Here is a 22,351-nt window from a genome sequence, read left to right as displayed (position 1 = left end):
TGTTTGTTAATTTCACTGCCTCACTTTCGAAATCGCTGTTTACATTGTAGTTTCTTAATAAAAGTATTGTCTTTACCCTTTCATGCATGGTGTCCACATTTGGGGACAGCTAGTTTAACTCCATTTAGGGTTCATTTATCTTGGTAATTTTCTCCAAAGCACTTGAGGGCAGTGTCAGTAGATTGACAGGAATATTGTACCAATGGCTACATATAGTCAGTGATCATAGATATCCATAATAAAGGCTAGGGCTGCGTTCGAAAACGCATACTCATACTCATTTTCAATAAGTACTTACTTAACGAGCTCTAAAAGAGTAGGTACTATATTGCCTGATCTCGTTAAGTATGAATGCGATCCACACTTTATGCGCCATGTTGACGTTATCATGTGACCTACGAAGTTATCTCAAGCGCAACAACTTGAAAGACGAGTGACAGGTTTAATTAATCGATCTATAAATATTAGATTAGATTAGATTAGATTAGATTCAACTTTATTGTCATTACACAAGTACAAGTACAAGGCAACGAAATGCAGTTTAGGTCTAACCAGAAGTGCAATAGCAGCAAGTGCAGGATATACAACGTTTGCATAAGTGCAGGACATGGATATGTACTGAGTATATATAAATATGTCTATAAATAGAGAGATGGTTATTACTATAAACAGAATTTACAGGTGAATATGTACAGTGAATAATATACAGATGGTTAATACTATAAACAGAATTTACAGGTGGATATGTACTATGAATATAATATAATATACAGATGGCTATTACTATAAACAGAATTTTACAGATAGAGGTATACAATGATATGTTAGGCTAAAATTAGGAATATGGCAGTGGATTAAGGTAGTGCAATAAATTATGGACAGAAGCTATCCGAAAAAAAGTGTAAAGTGCAGTGGAAGTGATTGCATATTACAGTTAGAAGTACGGTGCAAAATACAAATGTAAACAGTAGGTACTGTAAATAACAGTCGGCAGTGCAAATGAGCATAATCCAGTTACGGTGTGGTAGTGCAAGATGAATAAGTAAACAGTTGTTACTGTAATAAAGAGTCGGTAGTGCAAATAACAAAGTGAAGGTGGATGTGAGGTAGGAGAGTTATCAGTATATGAGGGGAGTGGATCAGCGGGGGTTTGAGTTCAATAAAGAGACAGCTCTGGGGAAAAAACTGTTCTTTAGTCTGCTGGTCCTGGTCCGGTGGATCCTGAAACGCCTGCCGGAGGGCAGGAGAGAAAACAGTCTGTGGGCTGGGTGAGAGGAGTCCTTGAGGATGCTGCGAGCTCGATGCAGACAGCGTTTCCTCTGGATGTGCTCGATGGCAGGCAGTGGAGTCCCTGTGATGCGCTGGGCAGTTTTCACCACCCGCTGCAGTGCCTTGCGCTCCGCAACAGAGCAGCTCCCATACCATACTGCCACACAGTTGGTCAGGATGCTTTCTATTGCGCAGCGATAGAAGTTCACCAGGATGGCCGAGGAGAGCTGATTCTTCCTCAGTGTCCTCAGGAAGAAGAGGCGCTGGTGAGCCTTCTTGACCAGGCTGGAGGTGTTGGTCGTCCACGACATGTCCGCTGAGATGTGGATCCCCAGGAACTTGAAACTGGAGACACTTTCAACAGCCATTCCATTGATGTGGATGGTGTCGTGTGTGCCTCTTGGCTCCTTCCTGAAGTCCACGATGAGCTCCTTCGTTTTGGTGGTGTTGAGGAGCAGGTTATTTTCGGTGCACCATGTGGCCAGGTGCTGGATCATAGATATCCATAATAAAGGCTAGGGCTGCGTTCGAAAACGCATACTCATACTCATTTTCAATAAGTACTTACTTAACGAGCTCTAAAAGAGTAGGTACTATATTGCCTGATCTCGTTAAGTATGAATGCGATTATGCGAGTATGAATATCTTAATATTGATTAAACTTGCTAATTTTGTGGGCTTGTTGAAGAAACAGCTGCCCATTTATTTTGTCATATTAACCCTACTAATCTGACCCAGTTTTATCCTTTCCAAAACCCACAATCGTGATCTCTTAAATATGTTGTTAAAGCAGCACTAGGTAACTTTTCAACCTTTATAATATATTTTCAAACCTCTTGTGATGATACATCGACTTACAATAGGTTGAATGACACGTCTGCCATATCCTGACGGGGTCTGTATCGTTTTTAATCGTACTTTTAAACTTCGGGTTTCGGGTAGTAACCCGAGAAAAAAAAGAACGTCAGGTTACTTACGTAACCCCGGTTCTCTGAGAACAGAGCGAGGTATCTCACATATGGGAACGCCCCCAGGCGTGATAGACTATGGAAGCACCAATTACACCACGTCTGTCCGAAGGATGGACCAATCACAGCTCATACAAGGAGCCCACCCTCCCCCTATATATATTGCTGTGATCCCCGAAAACGGCATTCTAAACATGCTCTTCCCCCGTGTAATGCGAGTAGGGAAGCTTGGTGAGATACCTCGCTCTGTTCTCAGAGAACCGGGGTTACGTAAGTAACCTAACGTTCTCTTTCAAACATAGCTCGGTATCTCACATATGGGAATGATATAGCCAACTCCCGAAACGCATGCTTTCCGAAGCCGCCGAACAGACCCGGCAAGAACGAAAGATAACCTTTCAATTCTTCAATGAGCCACATTAAGAACTGCATGAGCCATTGAAGGCGCAGTGACATCCAGACGGTAACATCTGATAAATGTATGAGGGGAAGCCCAGCTTGCCGCTGCACAAATATCTCCTACCGAAATCCCCTTGTACAAAGCCCAAGAAGTAGCCATACCTCTTGTAGAATGAGCCTTTAAGCCCGCTGGGGAATTATAGCCCATAGACGTATAGGCCAATTCAATCGCCTCCACCATCCAGTGGGAAAGGCGCTGTGAGGAGATCGGTTTACCCTTACATTGAGTGGCCCATGAAACGAATAACTGATCATTCTTCCTGAACGATCGTGTCTTGTCAACATAATAGCGTAATGCTCGTACAGGACACAAGGTGTGCAATTTCCGCTCGTTCTCCGAAGAAAAAGGAGGGGGGTAAAAAGCACGTAACTCCAAAGCAGAGCAGTTATAAGCTGAATCGCTGACTTTGGGAACGAAGGCCGGGTTAGGCAGCAGCGTAACCTTGCTGTCATCCGGACTAAAATTCAAACATGTTCGATGAACTGACAAGGCATGCAATTCACCCACTCGTTTAGCTGAGACTAAAGCAAGTAGTAAAATTGTTTTTAGAGATAGGAGCTTAATATCCACACTCTCCAGAGGTTCAAATGGAGCCAGAACCATGGACAAATCCCATGACGGGACCAGGCGTTTAGATACTGGTCTCAGACGCTTCACTCCCTTCATAAAACGGCATATTAGAGGGTGTCCCACTGAAGCTCCATCGAAGCCTACATGACAAGCTGAAATAGCTGCCAGGTAAACTTTAATTGCAGAAAACGCTCTCCCATTGTTCAGTAAATTTTGTAAAAAGCAAAGTACATCACTCACCGCGCACTGAAAAGGAATAACTCCTTTGCGCGTACACCATTCCTCGAACACACGCCATTTAAGGTCGTACAGTGAGCGCGTTGATGGAGCTCTCGCGCTCTGGATAGTGTTTATAACCTCCTGCGGAAGCCCGAGTGCGTTTAAATTTAACCCTTCACGGGCCAGACCCAAAGATTGACTCGTTCTGGGTAAGGGTGAAATATCTGCCCCCCCGCCTGTGACAGCAGGTCCCGGCGCAGCGGGAGCGGCCAAGGCTCACCCTGGAGGAGCTGGACAATCTCTGCCAGCCACAGCCTCCCCAACCAACGGGGCGCTATCAAAAGGAGAGATAATCCGTTTTCTCTTACTCTTTCTAGGGTGGGAGAAATCAGACTCAGCGGTGGGAAGGCATATAGCAACACGTTCGGCCATGGGTGTGCCAGCGCATCCACACCCAAAGGCGCATTTTTGTCCCTGAGAGAGAAATACAGCGGACACTTTGTGTTTGCCTGCGAGGCGAAGAGATCTACGGCGGCCTTGCCGTACATCTCCCAGATCTGATCCATCACCTGCGGGTGAAGCACCCATTCTCCGTACAACGGGTTTCTCCTTGAAAGCAGATCCGCCCCCACATTCAGGACTCCTGGTACGTGCGTGGCGCGCAGCGAGCTTAAGTGCGCCGCGCCCCAGACAATCAATTTGCGCGCTAGATTGTGCAATTTCAACGAACGCGTTCCCCTTGGCGATTGATATAAGCCACCACCGTCGTGTTGTCTGTCCTGACCAGAACATGAAACCCTTCCAAGAATGGGAGAAAATGTTTCAGGGCCAGAAAGACTGCCATCAACTCCAACATATTTATGTGAAGCTTGCGAAGCTAGGGCGTCCAGCGGCCGTTTCGCAGGCCTGGATGCATTCAAAAACCTCCTGTTCTGCGCCGGAGGAACAGGACGCGGGGGAACAGGAGGACGCGGTGCTCTCTTGCGTGGCAGGCATATGTCGAACGCCTCACCCTCCTTCTTCTGAAGGTCGCACCGCTGTCTCATCGCTGCAACGGCCGTGCCAAACAGCCCACTAGCATCCATTGGAGCATCGAGAAAATCTAACTTCTCTTTGTCTCCGATGCTCGAGAGATTTAGCCATAGCGATCTCTCGCCTGCGACGGCAAGAGCCATAGTACGGCCGCAGCTTTGCACCGCGCCACGTGAGGTGCGCAAATTGAGATCCTTTATGTTGCAGATCTCCTCCCAGACAGCCAGGTTTGGATTTCCGGCGTCCAGCTGAGTGCCCAGCTCCTCCAACAACTCGGCTTGATAGGCTGTCAACAATGAAGTGACATTAAGTGCCCGCACTGCCAGTCCAGAGGATTTATATATTTTTTGGTACATGGAAGCGGTGAAGCGTTCCATTTTTCCCGGGAGGGAGGGACTGGCAGATGAGAGAGTGGTCTGCCTGTTTGGATGCAGGTGGTGGGCCACTGACTGCTCGACCGTGGGGGGGTTAGAAAGCCCTAGCCCTTCCATTTCACTCACATCGCGTGACGAGTAACCCTTGACGGGCACCCGGTGAGAAAAGGGCTTGTCCCACGATCGCTTCATCTCCGCTACACACGCTGGCAACGCGGGAAGAAGTTGTTTGTGAGTTACGGGCCAGTCGATGCCAAGCTTGGTCGCTGCACGTTTGCAAACTTCCACTAGGTCACAGTCTACGACCGTTGACGCCATGTCGCCGCTTAGCGCGCTCACTGGCCTGGACGCTTACGCCGCAGACATGATTGCATCATCTTCCTCATCATCCGGCTCATCACGGAGGAGGCGAGCTAACATCTCCTCATCCTCCTCCTCGTCTCCCTCCCCCTCATCGCCTTCCGCGAGTAGCTGATCGAAAAGCGGCATAGGTGAATCTACGTCCATAATCTCCCCCCAAGAGGAAGGATTCTGCGTGGAAGAGGACGGGATCACCTTTGTAGAAGGAGGGACGGAAGAGAGAACCGGATCCTCTTTAGAAGAAGCGGCCACACGAAGCCTTCTCTCTAAGACCCTGGCCGGCATTACACGACAGTGCGCGCAACTCTCCGCATCCGCCAGTGCAGCCTGAGCGTGCTTGACACCCATGCATGCGATGCACATCAGATGCAAATCCCTGCCTGAGATCATGAAACCGCATGCTGCCGGACACGAGCGCGAAGAGGCCTCTTTCTCCGCTGCGGTCTTGGACACCTTCGACATGGTGAGTAAATGAAGTTTAGCTCGCCTTAACGCGTTAGCTACAATAAGAAAATGACTAACGAGTAGAAATCCACAACAGATTTAGTCTGCACTGCGTTCGGCAACGTCTACCTTGACGGTACGTTTGTGAACTGAAGCAGGACAGGTGCTAAAGGAAAGTCTTCACGGGGAAGAGAACAAGAATGCCGTTTTCGGGGATCACAGCAATATATATAGGGAGAGGGTGGGCTCCTTGTATGAGCTGTGATTGGTCCATCCTTCGGACAGACGTGGTGTAATTGGTGCTTATAGTCTATCACGCCTGGGGGCGTTCCCATATGTGAGATACCGAGCTATGTTTGAAAGAGAACTACAAAATTTGACTGCTTTACGGCGTATACGTCACTTCCACCACCACCCCCACTTCTTTAAATTCGGACGTGCGAGAAAAACTATCATTTGTTTGCCGAATGTTATAGTCATGGCCGAAGCAGCACAGAAAAATAAGAAAGCAAAGGTTTTGTCGGAGGAAAGCAAAAAGAGGAAACGAGAAAGTGATGGGATTAAAGGCAGGACGAGGATCAACATTGGGCCAGCGTTTGCTCGTTGGCGTGAGCTGAAGGAGGAGGGGCTACATTCTTGCAAGTAAATACGTAAGACGAATAAAATCATATTTTAGGATACCTAACATGTCTGTGATATTGGTTTATTTGTCTTTCCTCAAGCTATAATGCAAATCGATTTTTCAAATTTGTAGATTCATCTATGGTAGCTTGATATTAGCCTATAATATTGACGATATATGGTTATTACCTACCACTCAAACACTGAATTGAAGTATCATATAGATTCTGTAAAACGGGAACCAATAGACTAGGCTACTATAATGACGCTGGCTTGTAAACGTGAGCATCGCGATCATTTGGCGTTTGAAAAAAATAAAACCCATGAAATGATATTCATATGACATGCTGAAACATATGCCACTGTACCTGGGATGAAGACATTTCACACGCGACGCAAGCAGAACACCTGCATATGAACTCCTGCAGTGTTCAGGGCTATCATAGTTGTCATGTCAACAAATGCACGTGCGATGCATCCCCTGATGTAGAATGACAGTTTACGACAGTAGTAGAGGACAATACTGTTTCCCAACTGTAGGGGGACCCCGAGAGCAAAACCTGCAGTGCTGCTTTAATTTCTTTATTTTATATGCAAAACATGTCATCCACAAGCAAAATTGGACTAAATCTCCTTTATATTTTGCTTTTTCTTTTTAAATTTAACTCCTGTTTTATCCCTCAAGCTTATGAAATAAAATTTAATTGCATTATGATGAATTATTCAAAGATATCTAACCTTGTTATTGTTTTTTCTTTGTATATAATGTATGCAAACCCATGATATTTGTTTTATTATTAGGATTGTTAAAGATACAACCATGTAATTATAAAATAAAAGATAGGCCTATGAGTGACAGGTGCAGTAACAGCTCAAAGCATCAGTAACTCCACAGCCTGACCTGTGCGGTTTCCCTCAGAGTCTGCAACGAGGACCTCTTTCAGCTGCTCGAAGATCTCACCTTGGGAGAACACTGTTGATTTTATACTCTTAAAATGTAAGTTATCACTATTCAAAATTAAGATTACCCCAGAATGAATTGCATTGCTAGCCCACTAAAACACTTACAATAATAATAATAACAAATGCTGACCAATACTTAATTATATTACTTTTTTTTTACTGAAAATTATATTGTTTTAGTAAAACAAGCAAAATGCAACTTGTTGTCATATGACATAGCGATGCATGAATACACACTAGACAAATGCAGCCGATGTGAATACCAATTTTCAGTCAAGCAATGAATAAATGCATGAGTTAAAGGTGAACAATGTAGGATTTTTGCAGTAAAATATCCAGAAACCACTAGGCCAGTGTTATATATTTTGTTCAGCTGAGTACTTAGAATATCCCAAATGTTTCCAACTATTTGTAAATCGTGAGAAATTGCTATTTTAACCGAGGAACCGGGACGTGTGAGCTATGCGTGTGAGGGAGTAGCTTGTCGATTGCGTCATATCTGCGTCACCCTCAGTTTCCGGTTTTATTCAGTGAAACACTTTACTCTCACTGCAGTGTGAACAAGTGTCATAGCAGCCGCCGAGCGAACGTCATGACTTCCTTTTCAACACACTCAGATATATCTAATACGATAAACAGAGTTGCTTTACATCATACTCAGGAAGTGGCGCCGGCAACCGTGTCATAATAAAAGTCCCGCCGGCGACTATGCCATAATAATAGTCCCGATCTTCAATCGCTCCTGCTGCCTTGCTCAGCTCCACAACACTCGGTCCTGCTCTGCTTCAGACTACAGTAATGTTAATAATCGCATCCATGAACATGATTTCTGCCCGAGTCCTTTCCTGACTGTTTTCCACCGGCTGTGAGGTGAAGACCACATGTCCCAAGATTCAGCGCTCAAACGTGCCGTCATCAAACTACGCCTTTGTTTTGAACAGGCGACCTCTAGTGGACGGAAAAGTTACATAATGTAGCTTTAATAAAATATTTTATTTACTGACAACAATAGGAAACATGAATTAATGAGTAAAAGAATGAATAAAAGTAAACATCACAAAGGAATAAGTCACCATGAAACAAAGTTTCAAACGTATTGTTCTAACAAACCATCACACATTTACAGACGGTGAACCCCACATCTGCTGCCATCTCAACACAGCTTGATGAAGCAGTTGACCACGTGAACACCTTCGCCTGTCCTAGCCGTCCATCATGTCCCTCCTGTCCCTTCTGAACCCCACAACCTTGAAGCAAGAGTGGAGAACATGTGCGGGACAATCTGACTGCTGATGTCTGCTCCAAACATCCGTCTGCCTGCTCTCCATCAGCATGACTACTGAAAACATTTTACAATTCATGTTGTCAGCATCCCATTTCTTGCCATATTTGATTTAATATTTTTACAATTACATGCTATTTGTATTGTAGCTTTATGACTTTTGTGGTGTAGTGGGCTAAACACTGAACTGATAAGCAGAAGGTTTCCTTGAGCAAGGCTCAACCACAGAAGCTCTGCAGCAAATGCACAGACATCAAGAATCAGAAAAGTGCTGAAATAACTCTGTTTGAAATTAAAATAAAATACAACTTAAGATTTAAATGTATGTTTTATTCATTTCTGTAGTATACTCAAAGCCTTTGATGACAGCCTTCCTTCATCAGCCTCTCTCCAGTCTCCACCAGATAAACACACACGTGCTCTTCTGCCCCTGTAACATCAGACAACATTCACGTTACCTGTATCTTAAACAACACCTTGATAAAAGCATAAAAGTTTATGTGCTCAATAGCCTTAAATGTTGAGGTAGTTGCTGATGTGTTAATGTTCCTCAATTCATCAACAGTATAATGGACAAATAAAAAAGATAACTTATGTTTAGTTACTTTATGTAGATCTATTAACATTACTGACGTTCATGTAAAGTAAGCAGTGTTGACCACAGTGAACTCTACATTATAGCAGACACACATCACTCTGATCAGATGTCTATTTCATGCTGTGATGTCATCTGCAATACTTATCGAAAATGTTCCTGTCAGATGTTAAATAAACATTTAGTAAGCATCTTTATCTTTAAGTATATCGTTTATGTAAATCCACTTTGGAGACGTGTGTGTGTGTGTGTTAGCCTACTGAAGCTCATACATCAAACGTGTTTTTACAGCCCAATCACAATGCGATTTTAACACAAGGAACCGTGATTTTGGTTTGTAATACTCACATTTGATTGGCTTTTCTCCGCCTGACGTCTCCTTTCCTGTGGCCTCATGGGAAGGCAGGGATAGAAAAGTATCCGACGATGGGTGCTTCACAATCTGGGCGGAATCAGTAGGCCATCCGGGAACTTCTCGCCTACTCATTTATGATTACTGAGGTTTCGAACATACTTCTCCTTTCACGTACTGTTTTCGCCTACTATATAGTAGGTAAGTAGGCATATTCGAGCGCAACAGTAGTATACGCACGTCTGAATCTCGCGAGAAATACTCCAAAACCCTGGTAGTTCTCGCCTACTCTTTTATGAATACAAAGGATTCGAGCATACTCTTCGCTCGCCTACTGCTTTTTACATACTATATAGTAGGGAAGTATGCGGTTTCGAACGCAGCCTGTGCTTTGGTCAGTATTAGAAACGATGGCGTCAATAAAACCATACCAATCTGAGCCCGAATCAGACCCAGAACATTTTAGTGAAGATGATCGAGCAGAACCTGTTCAGTCCTCAAGAGTAAAGACTGCGGATCTATAGTGATCGCTACTGAATGGCACTGTTACTTATGTATTTTTAGAACGATTATAGCCAAATATCTGTCGCAAGAACTATTAACCCAAAACACTAAGCACTGGCTTTACTAGTAAGTTAGCCAAATCACACACAGAACCATGTTTAGCATGCCTGTAGATAAACAACACATAAAAGCTCTAATCAAAGAATCATTTACACTAATGCCAAGTTCGCTGTTGAGATTTTAACGTTAGGTGTTTGTAACGTTAGGTGTTCGTCGGATAACGTTAAGTATGAATGAGCATTTAACAGACTGGTTTGCAGAACAGCGTTGTCATCTGTTTACTTCCTTGCTACAACCTATTACAGGAAAACACATCGATGAAAAATAAATCAGACTTACAGGTTGTGGCCCGTAAACAGCTTCTGTTTGTAAATCCAGCTTTCAGGACAAGCCGTTGTGCATATCCTGCATTGAACTCGCGAACATTGTGGAAGTTTTCCTCCGTGAGATGTGCTGCGGGAGGGAGCCCTGCGCGCGTCGTGCATTCACACACTGGCAGTGTTTGTCTTATGCAGCTGACGTTGTGCAAATCCGGCATTGAACTCGCGAAGATGGAAGTTTTCCTCCGTGAGATGTGCTGCGGGAGGGAGCCCCGCGCGCGTCGTGCATTCACACACTGGCAGTGTTTGTCTTATGCAGCTGACGTTGTGCAAATCCGGCATTGAACTCGCGAAGATGGAAGTTTTCCTCCGTGAGATGTGCTGCGGGAGCCCCGCACGCGCCTGTTCCCTTCTGTCTCATACACACGTGCATATAACATGCTGTATGTTGAACGCTCTGCAACGCACCCCTGTCCCTATGAAGGCTGAACAGAGCAAGTACCCCAGACCTGCAATCCAGATGAAAATAACAGCGTTTCCTCGGCATCGCGGCAACAACACTCCAGCCTAACTATACCACAACAGCGCCGTGATACAAAATGGCGCCCCCGCCCCCCCTATTTAATATTCTCGGAGGAGGGGTTTATGTAAATATTGAGCCTGTTGATGTCACCAACCCTGGAGGAATGTCTGTAGTTGCCTACTGGCCGTTTGCTGTAGTTCTTAGAAATGGATTTCTTTAAAAGCAAATATCTCCCTTTGCTTTAAACTTTGAACGTTGTAACTTTGCAGATGTTGTTTATGCTCAAGCAGCAACATTACACGCTAGCTAAAGTTAGAATAGTGAAATCGTGGTTTACCACCCCTTTAAATGTCTGTTCATATCCATGTTTTTTGTTCTCAGTCGACATCCCACAATCAAAATTCGTCCAAAATAAGATTTTAACAGATGTAAAATGATCCATGTGATGCCATTAATGGACCGACGAAGCAGTCCTGTTGCAGATTAGAAGCCGCGCCCGCGAGCACTCCAACGACAACGGGTGCATTTTCAAATTTGATCGGTAGAAGGCGCGCACAGTTGTCATTGGCCAGATTTCTAGATGACGTTCAGATTGACCAATCACGCTCAAGTGAACACGTAAAGACAGCAAATAACCTTACAAATAATAATGTTTGTTTTAATCTACATTTAGCAAATGTGTATATTTATTTTTATTTGCTGTTATATTTAATTAATTGGTCAAGTGGTGTTTTGTGGTGTGGGCAGAGGCTTGAAAGTTTCAACCTGGAGAGCAGTGCAGATTTGTACTCTTTAAAAACAGATTATTGTTTGATATTTAGTTTCCTATATAGTTATATTTGTATCCAGAATTACAGTTTGAATGTAAAAATACACCTACACTGTAAAAAAAATTGTAATTAAAAAAGTTAAATGACTGGCAGCAACGGTTGCGAAACAAAAACATAAAATTAAAGTAAAATATCTTAAATTAAATAAAGAAAAATCTGTAAAATAACAGTTTTCTCTCAAAGTTTTAATGTAAATTTACGTAAAGTTTTTGCACTTTATTTGAAATAAGATATTTTACTTTAATTTTACGGTTTTTGTTTGGCTGCCAGTCATTTACCATTTTTTTACGATTTTATTTTTACAGTGAAACTAATAAGATTTACTTTACAATTACAAAGAATAATGTTAAATTGTTAGTATGGACATAAACCTTTACTATAATGAGCTAAATATTTTATTACAGATTAGTTCTGTAATTTTACATACATTTGTATGTAATTTAAGAAAACAGAAAAATACTGTATAAATCATACTGTATAAAAAATGAAAATTACTGTAATTTGTCATTAATGATAAAATAATGGTCAAGTTGTTAATTTACAGATATTTTTTGTAATTTTACATGAATTTGCATGTAATTTATGAAAACAGAAAAATACTGTATAAATAATACAGTAATTTTCCTTTATAAAATGAGAATTACTGTAATTTGTCATTAATGATATAATCCTTAAAATAACAGTCAAGTTGTTTATTTACAGATATTGTTTGTAATTTTACATAGTTTTAAACATAATTCAAAATTACAGGAAAATACTGTAAACAATTTAGTTATTTTCCGTAAAATTAGGATTTTTTTTTTTACAGTGTAGCCTACACTAGTCCATATTGGCTACTGACTTGCATTGGATTTATTCATCCAAAATTTGACAAATTCCGTGACTAAATTCTAAAAGGCTAAATTCAATTTTTTATGACTGTTTTCCGCCATTCCGTTCGCATTTTCTGCATCGCGGAAATCATAGGCCACGAGCATTGAACCGTTTCATTTGAAAGAAACTTTCATCATGACATACACAGAAAAAGGTCTAAGGCAACCCCTCAAAATAAAAGTTTGGACAGTATAATGTATGTCTTAATGTAACAATTTTAACAGTAGGCCTAAACCTCTGCTCACTGTAAAACCCGATAAGTTCAGAATACTCAATTTTTGTAGACACCGATTACCTCAAAACATTTAATTAAACCAACTTAAAATGTTTAAGTAAACAATATTTATAAATTATAATTAAGCCAAACTTAAAAGTTTATATTGCATTTTATCTGATATTTAAGTAGACTGTAATTAATACTACTGTTTGCCATGTGTAATGTTTTTAATTTATCCATACATAATTGTTTTGATGCAAAAACAATTATTTTATTAGTAAACCTGACTCAAAATTCACTTATGACTCAAAGGCTAATGAATTGATCATGCTGAAGATGAGCATATAAAAAAAAAACACACAAATGCAACATTAGCTGTAGAATTGAATTTTATTTTGTCTTACCATTTTTAAAACCATGTGACTGTTTCTAAACATGTAAAAACACTACAAATATACAGAACAAGTTTCTAAAGATTTTAAAGTGCCGTTTTAAGACATCAGGCCATAAAATAGACAAGTATTTGAGGAAATGCAACTCTTACAGCAATGCATCAAACTGAAAATGAAAAATACAACAAAAAAACAATACAAAAAATATAAAAACATGCATCAGACAACAATGAAAAAATAAATTATATATATATATAAAAAGACGTCAAATCTATGAAACTTAAGGCAAAAAAAGGGAAATAAAATAAGTATAATAAGTACATACAAGGCACATCTCATATTACAGGGTTAGTTCACCCAAAAATGTAAATTCTGTCATTAATTACTCACCCTCATGTCGTTGGACACCCGTAAGACCTCTGTTCATATTCGGAACACAAATTAAGATATTTTAGTGTAAAGCTGATGCTGAGAAAGGCTTCAGATAGGCCTCCATTGGCATTCAGTACATTTACACTCACAAGACCCATAAAAGGCACTAAAAACGCTGTTACAAAGTCCATCTCACCACAGTGACTCTACAATAATTTTACGATGCGACGACAATAGTTTTTGTGCGCAAAAAAAAAAATCAAAATAACACCTTTATCCAACTTGTTCTTGTCTTCCGTGTGTGTCTCCACGACGCATGTGCGAGAATATGACGCAGATCCGGCGTTCGGGAATCCATGAAATGCACACTTAAGCCCCATTTTCAGAACTACGCCGAGACCTAAAGCACGATCAATGTAGAATTCAACAGCTTAGATACGCGCGTCTTCCTCTGCTCGTAAACAAATCGCTTCTGGGTCATGTGTCCGAACGCCGGCGCTACGTCATTCTCGCGCATGCGTCGTGGAGACACACGGAAGTCGAGAACAAGTTGGATAAAGGTGTTATTTTGATTTTTTTTTGCGCACAAAAACTTTTGTCGTCGCATCGGAAGTGTCAATGTACTGAATGCCAATGGAGGCCTATCTGAAGCCTTTCTCAGCATCAGCTTTACACTAAAATATCTTCATTTGTGTCTGAAGATTAACGGAGGTCTTACGGGTGTCCAACCACATGAGGGTGAGGAATTAATGACAGAATTTACATTTTTGAGTGAACTAACCCTTTAATGTTCAGATCAATAAGTTGTACCATTTAAAATGCAAACATGAGAAACTGAAGTCGATTTGAAAGGCAAGACATCAACTAGCCTACCCAATGTAAACTTTTATATTAATACTTTTAACAACATTCGAGTCATGTTACTGGGCACCACAAACGCATGCAAATGTTTTAACAGACATATGCATGTGCCTAAATACAACACTTAACGTCGCCTACACATTTTGTAACAGCTCATTTTTTAGATTAAGTAGACAGGTGGACAAATTTCAGTGGTTTACCATCAAGACCCATCAGTACTTTCTGGACGAAGCTAGAAGTAAGAGTGAGTTTCCTGGGGTAGTCCAAACGCAATATATAGATCAACCCAAACAACAATGCATCGGCAAACCTGGGGCTATCACTCATCACAACATCATCTTCCACCACAATAGCAGTGCTTGCAGGATTGAAATGAACTGGACTAGTCGTGCCTCTGTTGACCATGACAAGAGCAACAGGACAGTCTGTGATGTCTGGTTTATCTGACACCTCCATCTGGAAGAAGCACAGAGGTTTAAGTTTAACTTAGTACATTAGAAGTAGACAATAGCATTTATATTAAAGATGAGTATTCCACAGGTCACTGCTCAACAGGCAATTATATAGGTAGGTGAATATTCTTGCAATGTATATCATTTAAATGCTGGGTACAGTACCTGCCAAAAGTTTGGTAACATTAAATTTTATGCTTTTGAAAGAAGTCTCTCATGCTCACCAAGGCTGCACTTATGTAATCAAAATACAATAATAATAATTAAAAAAAAACATTAATTATATTGTCAAAATTACAACAAATTTAAAATAACTTTTCTATATGAATATATAGTAAAGTGTAATTTATTCCTGTGATCAAAGCTGAATTTCAGCATCATTACTCCAGTCTTCAGTGTTACATGATCCTTCAGAATTCATTCTAATATGATGATTTGCTGCTCAAGAAACATTTATGGATTATTATCCATGTTGAAAACAGTTGTGCTGCTTTATATTTCTGTGGAAATTGTGATACTTTTTCCAGGATTCTTTGATAAAGTTTAATGAACAGCATTTATTTTGTATTTATTAATTTTGTTTATTACATTTAAGAAATATAAATATTTTGTTACATAATGTCTTCATTGTCAATTTTGACGAATGAAACATCCTTGATGAATAAAAGTATATATTTTTTTCTCCCTTTTTTTAATAATATTAATACGTTTCTTAAAGGATTACTTCACTTCAAAATGAACCTTTCCTGATAATTTCTTCGCCCCATCTCATCCAAGATGTTCATGTCTTTCTTTCTTCAGTGGAAAAGAAATGAAGTTTTTTGAGGAAAACATTCCAGGATTGTTCTGCTCATAATGGACTTCAATGGGAACCAACGGCTGAAGGTCCAAATCACTGCAGTTTCAGAGGAAGGGCTTCAGAGGCTCTGCACGATCCCAGACAAGGAATAGGGTCTGATCTAGTGAAAACATCTGCCATTTAACAAAAAAAAATATATGTATATAATTTTTAACCTAAATTGCTCATCTTGCGCTGCCCTGCGACAGCACTGATTGCGTAATCACGTTGGAAAGGTCACACTAGACATAGGTGGAAGTACCGCCCCAAGCGAACATGCGAAGACTAATACAAACGGACTTTACAAAAAAACACCTCCATCTCCAACTTCAAATTGTCTGTCATCGCTGTGTTACCTTTTTTTGCTAAAGGATATTTGTATTATTCTTCATACAAGCACTTTGTAAACACGGGGCGGTACTTCCGCCTACGTCTAGTGTGACCTTTACAACGTGATTACGTAATCCATTCTGTGTCACAGGTCAGCGAAGATGAACAACTTAGGTTAAAAAGTATATAAATGTTACATTTTATTTTGAAAATGTGGCGATGGTTTGTCTAGATCAGACCCTATTCCTCATCTGGGGTCGTGCAGAGCCTCTGAAGCCCTTCCTTTGAAACTGCATTGATTTGGACCTTCAACCGTTGGTTTCCATTGACGTCCATTATGTGGAGAAAAATCCTCGAATGTTTTCCTCAAAAAACTTCATTTCTTTTCCACTGAAGAAAGAAAGACATGAACATCTTGGATGAGATAGGAGATAGTTAATTATCAGGAAATTTTCAACTAATCCTTTAAAGCAGCAAAAATATTAAAATATTTTCTGAAGGATCATGTGACACTGAAGACTACAGTAATGATGCTGGAAATTTTAGCTTCAAATAAATGCAGCCTTGTTGAACCTAATAGATTTCTTTCAAAGACATTAACACATTTCAATGTTTTAAAAATTTCATAGGTACTATTACATAATTACCAGATCACTGAGAGATTTTTATAATAATACAAATAAAAACAACAATAATAATTAACTAGGGGTGCTCCGATTGATCGGCAACCGATCTCGATCGGTCGATAATCGCTTTGGGATGATGATCGGCGGTCTCCAAAAAGGCCGATCTCATGAACCGATCGCATGCTGACGACACATAAAACCCGCACCTGCCGTGAGAGCTAGGGCATGATATGCAGCTACATCGTCTCATTCTCTTTCCAGCGCGGGTAAAATAATTATAATGCTGAAGGTGAGGTACAATTCATATTTCTATATTAAATAACTTACGCAGTCATTTGAAAACTTTCTGTGGGATGTAAGTTCACAAACAGCGCACGTGAATGCACCGCGTGCGCGCGCTCTCTCTCCCTTTCAAAGTGCTCAAATGGCTTCACATCAGCGCATCGCATCTGCACTAAAATCAAGCTGCACAGTTGACACAGGATTTGCCACTTTGCACAATCGAGGCAGTGTCGCATCGTCACTTAAGTTTATCATTTGCATTTATTGCATACTTGCCAGTGTTCAAACCGCTCAGCACTCGCGCGCACGGTCTGGAGACACACACACACACACACACACACACACACACACACAGGCCATCTCACAAAAAGCTTGCGAGTACAAATTGCGCTGAAATGGTCAGATACACCCAAATGTATGTACTAAATTACCGTCTTGACGAGTATGCACGTAAACCCCGTCGTGACTCGAGTGAACGTTAACGTTTGTGCAACTGCATGTAACCGTATCCGTGTTCGCTCTTAAAGTGACAGCTGTCGAATAAACTGCTGCTGTCTCTGAGTTTCTCTGTCTTGTGTTGTTTGATGAACCTTTATGACACTCACTGCTCTGGAATGACTAACTTTTGCAACCTTAAAGGTCCCGTTCTTCGTGTTTTTTTGAAGCTTTGATTGTGTTTACAGTGTGCAATATAACATGTGTTCATGTTTCGCGTGTAAAAAAACACAGTATTTTTCACACAATTTACTTATCTGTGTACCGCTGTTTCCACTGTCCTAAAAACGGCTGGTGATTTCCTTGTGCTATGAAGTCCCTCCTTCAGAAACACGTAACGAGTTCTGATTGTGCAAAGCGGTTCCTGTGCTGTGATTCGACCACAGCTTAGCGCACGTGAAAGCGGTTCCTGTGTTGTAATTTGACAGCAGTTTAGCGCACGTTGGAAAGGTCACGCCTCTTAACGGAGAGATGTATGCGTTCAATAATCTCTACAGCGTCCCTGGGAAAGCCAAACAAAGGTGATTTGACTCCTGGATGAAAATAACAGCGTCTCGATGACATGGCGATAAACACACTCAACGCAACAGTTCCTTTTCTCCACGCGACCGTCCGCTTCTCCACGTGGGACAGCAACAAGACCGCGCCCCCTTTTTCGCGTTTCTTTGTGGGCGGAGGTTAGTCTGTTCTACTGCTCTACTGACGTAATTAAAGAAGGAAGTACCAGGATGTAGTCCAAGCCAGCCGTTCGCTGTAGGCTTTGAAAGGGAACTTCTGTTAAATAAAATATCTCGCTTGGCATTGAACTTTGAGCTTTATAATTTTACAGGTATTATTTATGCTCTAACAGCAACATTACACACTAACTAAAGTTTGAACAATGGAATCGTGAAGAAGGGGACCTTTAAGTGTAAGGATTAATCTAATTTTATTTATTCAGGGAAGACCAATATTAATTTACATTTGATTTTTTATTAAATGTCTTTAGTATTTCTTACCTCAATACTAATGTTAGACCTACCTGAAAAATTGTTTTTTAAAACAAATGCACTGCATGATCAAATATTTAGGTGAGATAATTATATACATTTAATATATACATTTATTTGGGAAAGATGGCCTAAGTAGCCTTAAGTTATCTAATTTTCTAAAATAAACACTTGTTGGTTCTTCAAGATCTTGACTCAGTTAATTTAGAGTTAGTTTCATTTCTACAAATGATGCAAACTCTGCGAGATTATAGATAAAAGATTGCCATTCCCCTGCCATTCTGTATTCGGCAGTGATCGGCAATCGGCAGATCATGATCTTGGTGATCGGTAATCGGCCCCAAAAATGCTGATCGGAGCATCTCTATAATTAACAAAGCTGAACAATCAACCTTCTAGCAACCTGATCCTAGCAAATCTGTGTATGCACTGAATACTTACATTCCACGTCTTAAAGAACTGTGGGTACTCCTCGCGTAGGTATACCGGGATCGCATGAAGGACTAAAGTGTGCTTCATGTTGGCGTCATGAAAATCCTTGAAAACAAGTGAAAATTAACACAAATAAGCCAACTTTTTCAATTTTGAATACAATGAAGAAAGTGTCTTCTAGTTACTGTTGACAAATTGACACAGCAGTCCCTATCAGAACCTTATTTGGACCATCTTTAACTTACCTGAACATCATAAACACTTAGGATGTCACGCAGCATCTCTGTCTGAACAAGGCCATGAGTTGCGGTGTGTGTCGGTTGAGCTCAGCATAGAACTGGTTCCGTAGGTTGACATTTGTGATGCGTTAAAACTCAGAAAACCTAGAAAAACAAAAGTTATGCACAGAATTGTATAATAACAAATATAATGAATTTAGAAAAAAGAAAGATGAGTGTTTTGAGGCTCTATTTGGCAAGCATCAATCTCAGCAAGCATCCAGTTCAAACTGCAAGAGAAGAAAAAAGTTACAAGTTTACAACAAGTATTTCCAGGCAGTCAAATTGCACTAGTTTACTTAATCCAATATCGTGTTAACTTCATGTCAATGTATTTTCCGTGGACATTAAGTTGCTTCTAATTTATCCAGTAACATTTGTTCATTCCCATGCATGTAACGTTAGGAATACAATCACATTTACCATATCAGGGCGCTTAACATTACCAAAACAGCATCAATAAACTTTCAAAACGTAAAACCGCCGTTGACTCAAAAGAGTTAACGTTAACAGTTAAGGTTAAAATGATTGCCCTGCTTGCTTGACGTTAACATAGTGGCGCTAAAATGGCATTCAAAAAGTGCGCGAAGCACAAGGCGACTGCCTCGCTTCACAAACCTTCATAAAAGTACCACATCCCAAACGATTCAACATGTCATTCTTTACATATTCTTGAAACATTTAAAAAACAATTGAAAAAACGTTCACAAGTTGTTCGTTGTACTTACAAGTTGTTTAATGTGTTAACTTCTGCTGCCTTCGAGTGTCCGCCATGTTGAATGGATTCTTCGAACGTCGATCGGAGCAACGCCCAACGACGTGACGCAGATGACGTCATTGCGCTGCTCAATCAGTTTATTTAAAAATATTATGTACTTTAGTGAAGTTTACTCAAAAGTAATGAATCACACAAAATTAAAACTACACTACTCATTCAGAAAATGTTAAAGTTTTAACTAATATTAACTATTAAACAGATTTTAATTTTATTGTCCTCACATTTTTTAAGTTAGTAGTACTGTTCGGGTTTACAGTGTGTTGTGTAGCACATATTTAGTTAAACTTTTAATAAATTGCTGATAAATTATTCAAGTTTCAATTAATTAGACATGCTTTTTGGTTAATACAATTGTATATAACCATCCAGAAAAAATTAAAACAGAAAAAAAGGAATCATTTCATAGGGCCCTACAAATGAAAATATCATGCATCTGAAGTTATAATTGCGGAGCAACAGTGCGTATAATATATTTATCGTTTTAAATGGCGTTCAGTCAAGGACCTGAGTAGATGACACATGCACAGTTACTTTCTACACAGGCACACATTTTTGGTTGAAAATTCTCATGCGTGTAATAATTTATTTCATTTTGATAATATAAAAAACATTTTAAAGTTTTTAGACAGCCTTGTGTTGTGTAAACTGCAGTGAAAATTACCACAAATGACCACCTATAGTGTCCAACCTACTCTAATACTGTAATAACCCGTTTACACGTGAACAAGGGATACACTCTAAAAAAAAAGGCTCGTAATCATAGGGGAACCTTTTTTAGTGCTATATAGCACCAATTTTGGTGCTTCAGTGGTTCTTCAGCGGTTCTTCAGAGGTGCTATATAGCACCTTAGTCAAAGAACCGGTGAAGAACCTCTGAAGAACCGCTGAAGAACCTCTGAAGAACCGCTGAAGAACCACTGAAGCACCAAAATTGGTGCTATATAGCACTAAAAAAGGTTCCCCTATGATTACGAGCCAAGAACCATTTTTGGTGCAATATAGAACCTTTTTTTCTTTAGAGTGTATACAACATGACGAAAGCAATTATTTATAACATGTAAAAAGTTATAAAATAAAATAAAAATTGTCCACAACTATGGTCAGCAATCATCACAACATAGGGCCCCATTCCTGTATTTTGCTTGGGGCCCCAAAATCACTAAATCCGCCCCTGCCTCCTAAGGTATAGTTCTGGGAACACGCCTAGAAATGGTAAACCTTTAGTTAAGTTATACCGTTAGAGTCTTCGTAGCGCGCTAAGAGACAACGTTATCGGGAAATGCAGCCTTGGAATGACGTGAAGTTGAGATGAACAATATTTCAGTTCATATCATACAGTGTAAAATACAGTCTGTATATTGAGAAATGTTTCATTTAGAGTAGACAGTCTTAAAAATAAAATAAAAAATATGAATGTCACCAAAACTTTATTTTTTTTAAATATTTTTTTTTTCTCTTTAAAAAAGTTATGCAGACAGTCAATTCAATCAAAGACAAAATTAATGTCACTTTTTGTTTTAAAAGATTTGGAAAAATCAGAAATGTTGTTTCATGTTTATTAATAAAGTGAGTGAATTTGGTGTTGTTCACATAAACACACTGACACAGACACTGGGGTTTGAATATCGAGTTTAATATTGAGGAATGAAACAGTAGTTCCTCTATACATTATGGCAGCTCATTGTGTGTGTCTGATATCAGATCAGACACTGTTTTCTGCATGAGGTTAGACGTGTTCAGAAGTGGACCAGTGGATCACTGAGGGTTTTAGGGAACTGGACACCTTTCACAGTCAGTTTCCCTCCATAGCAGGGGAGATCTGCAAATATCATCGCATGAAAGCAAACATCTCCTCCGACGTCCACCTGAGAGAGAGAGAGAGAGAGAGAGAGAGAGATCCACATGGATGTATTAGTGATCTCTTCCATGTAAAACCTGTTCACATTGATATAGCGACCTAAACATTCATTTTCCATGACAGCAAACAAATTCCCTCGAGTTACAGTGACCAAGACCTGCTACAAAGTTGAGAGAAGTTTTATCTTATACAATCCAGAGAAACTTTATACAGTGACTTGATGCACCCGTTCAGGACACACTTTACAGGACACATATTAGAAACATACAAATTGTGCCTTGGAAGAGTTTCAGTGATGAATTCACAAGCTCAAAACCCATAAAACAAAACACTCTTTTACCTTGACCACATAGTTTGTTCCGGCCACAATCTGACTCCTAGAGCTTAAAGGAATGTAGTCCTTAAAATCAGTTGCAGTCTTCTTCTCTATGTCTTTCTTCACCTGAATAAACAAATGCACATTTTATATTTAATATTATATAAAAATATCATTCATATCATTATTTTTAAAAGATTGAGTGTATCAGTCTCC

General features: G+C 40.1%; 1 protein-coding gene across 1 annotated transcript; it reads right to left on the bottom strand.

The window, feature by feature from the left end:
• Window positions 1-14,389: 14,389 nt before the first annotated feature.
• On the bottom strand, window positions 14,390-20,019 carry LOC307125750 (uncharacterized protein). The gene is made up of 4 exons (XM_079815830.1): window positions 19,912-20,019; window positions 19,151-19,413; window positions 18,915-19,010; window positions 14,390-14,917 (listed from the first exon to the last, which is right to left on the bottom strand). The coding sequence occupies exons 2-4, from the start codon at window positions 19,184-19,186 to the stop codon at window positions 14,627-14,629; spliced, it is 423 nt and encodes a 140-aa protein (XP_079671956.1). The 5' UTR covers window positions 19,187-19,413; window positions 19,912-20,019; the 3' UTR covers window positions 14,390-14,626.
• Between the last annotated feature and the right edge of the window lie 2,332 nt (window positions 20,020-22,351).

This window comes from Gobio gobio (genome assembly GCF_949357685.1).
Source record: "Gobio gobio genome assembly, chromosome: 4".
NCBI lineage: Eukaryota > Metazoa > Chordata > Actinopteri > Cypriniformes > Gobionidae > Gobio > Gobio gobio.
Note: the sequence above shows the minus strand (reverse complement) of the source record. Positions and strands in the feature narration are given on the sequence as shown.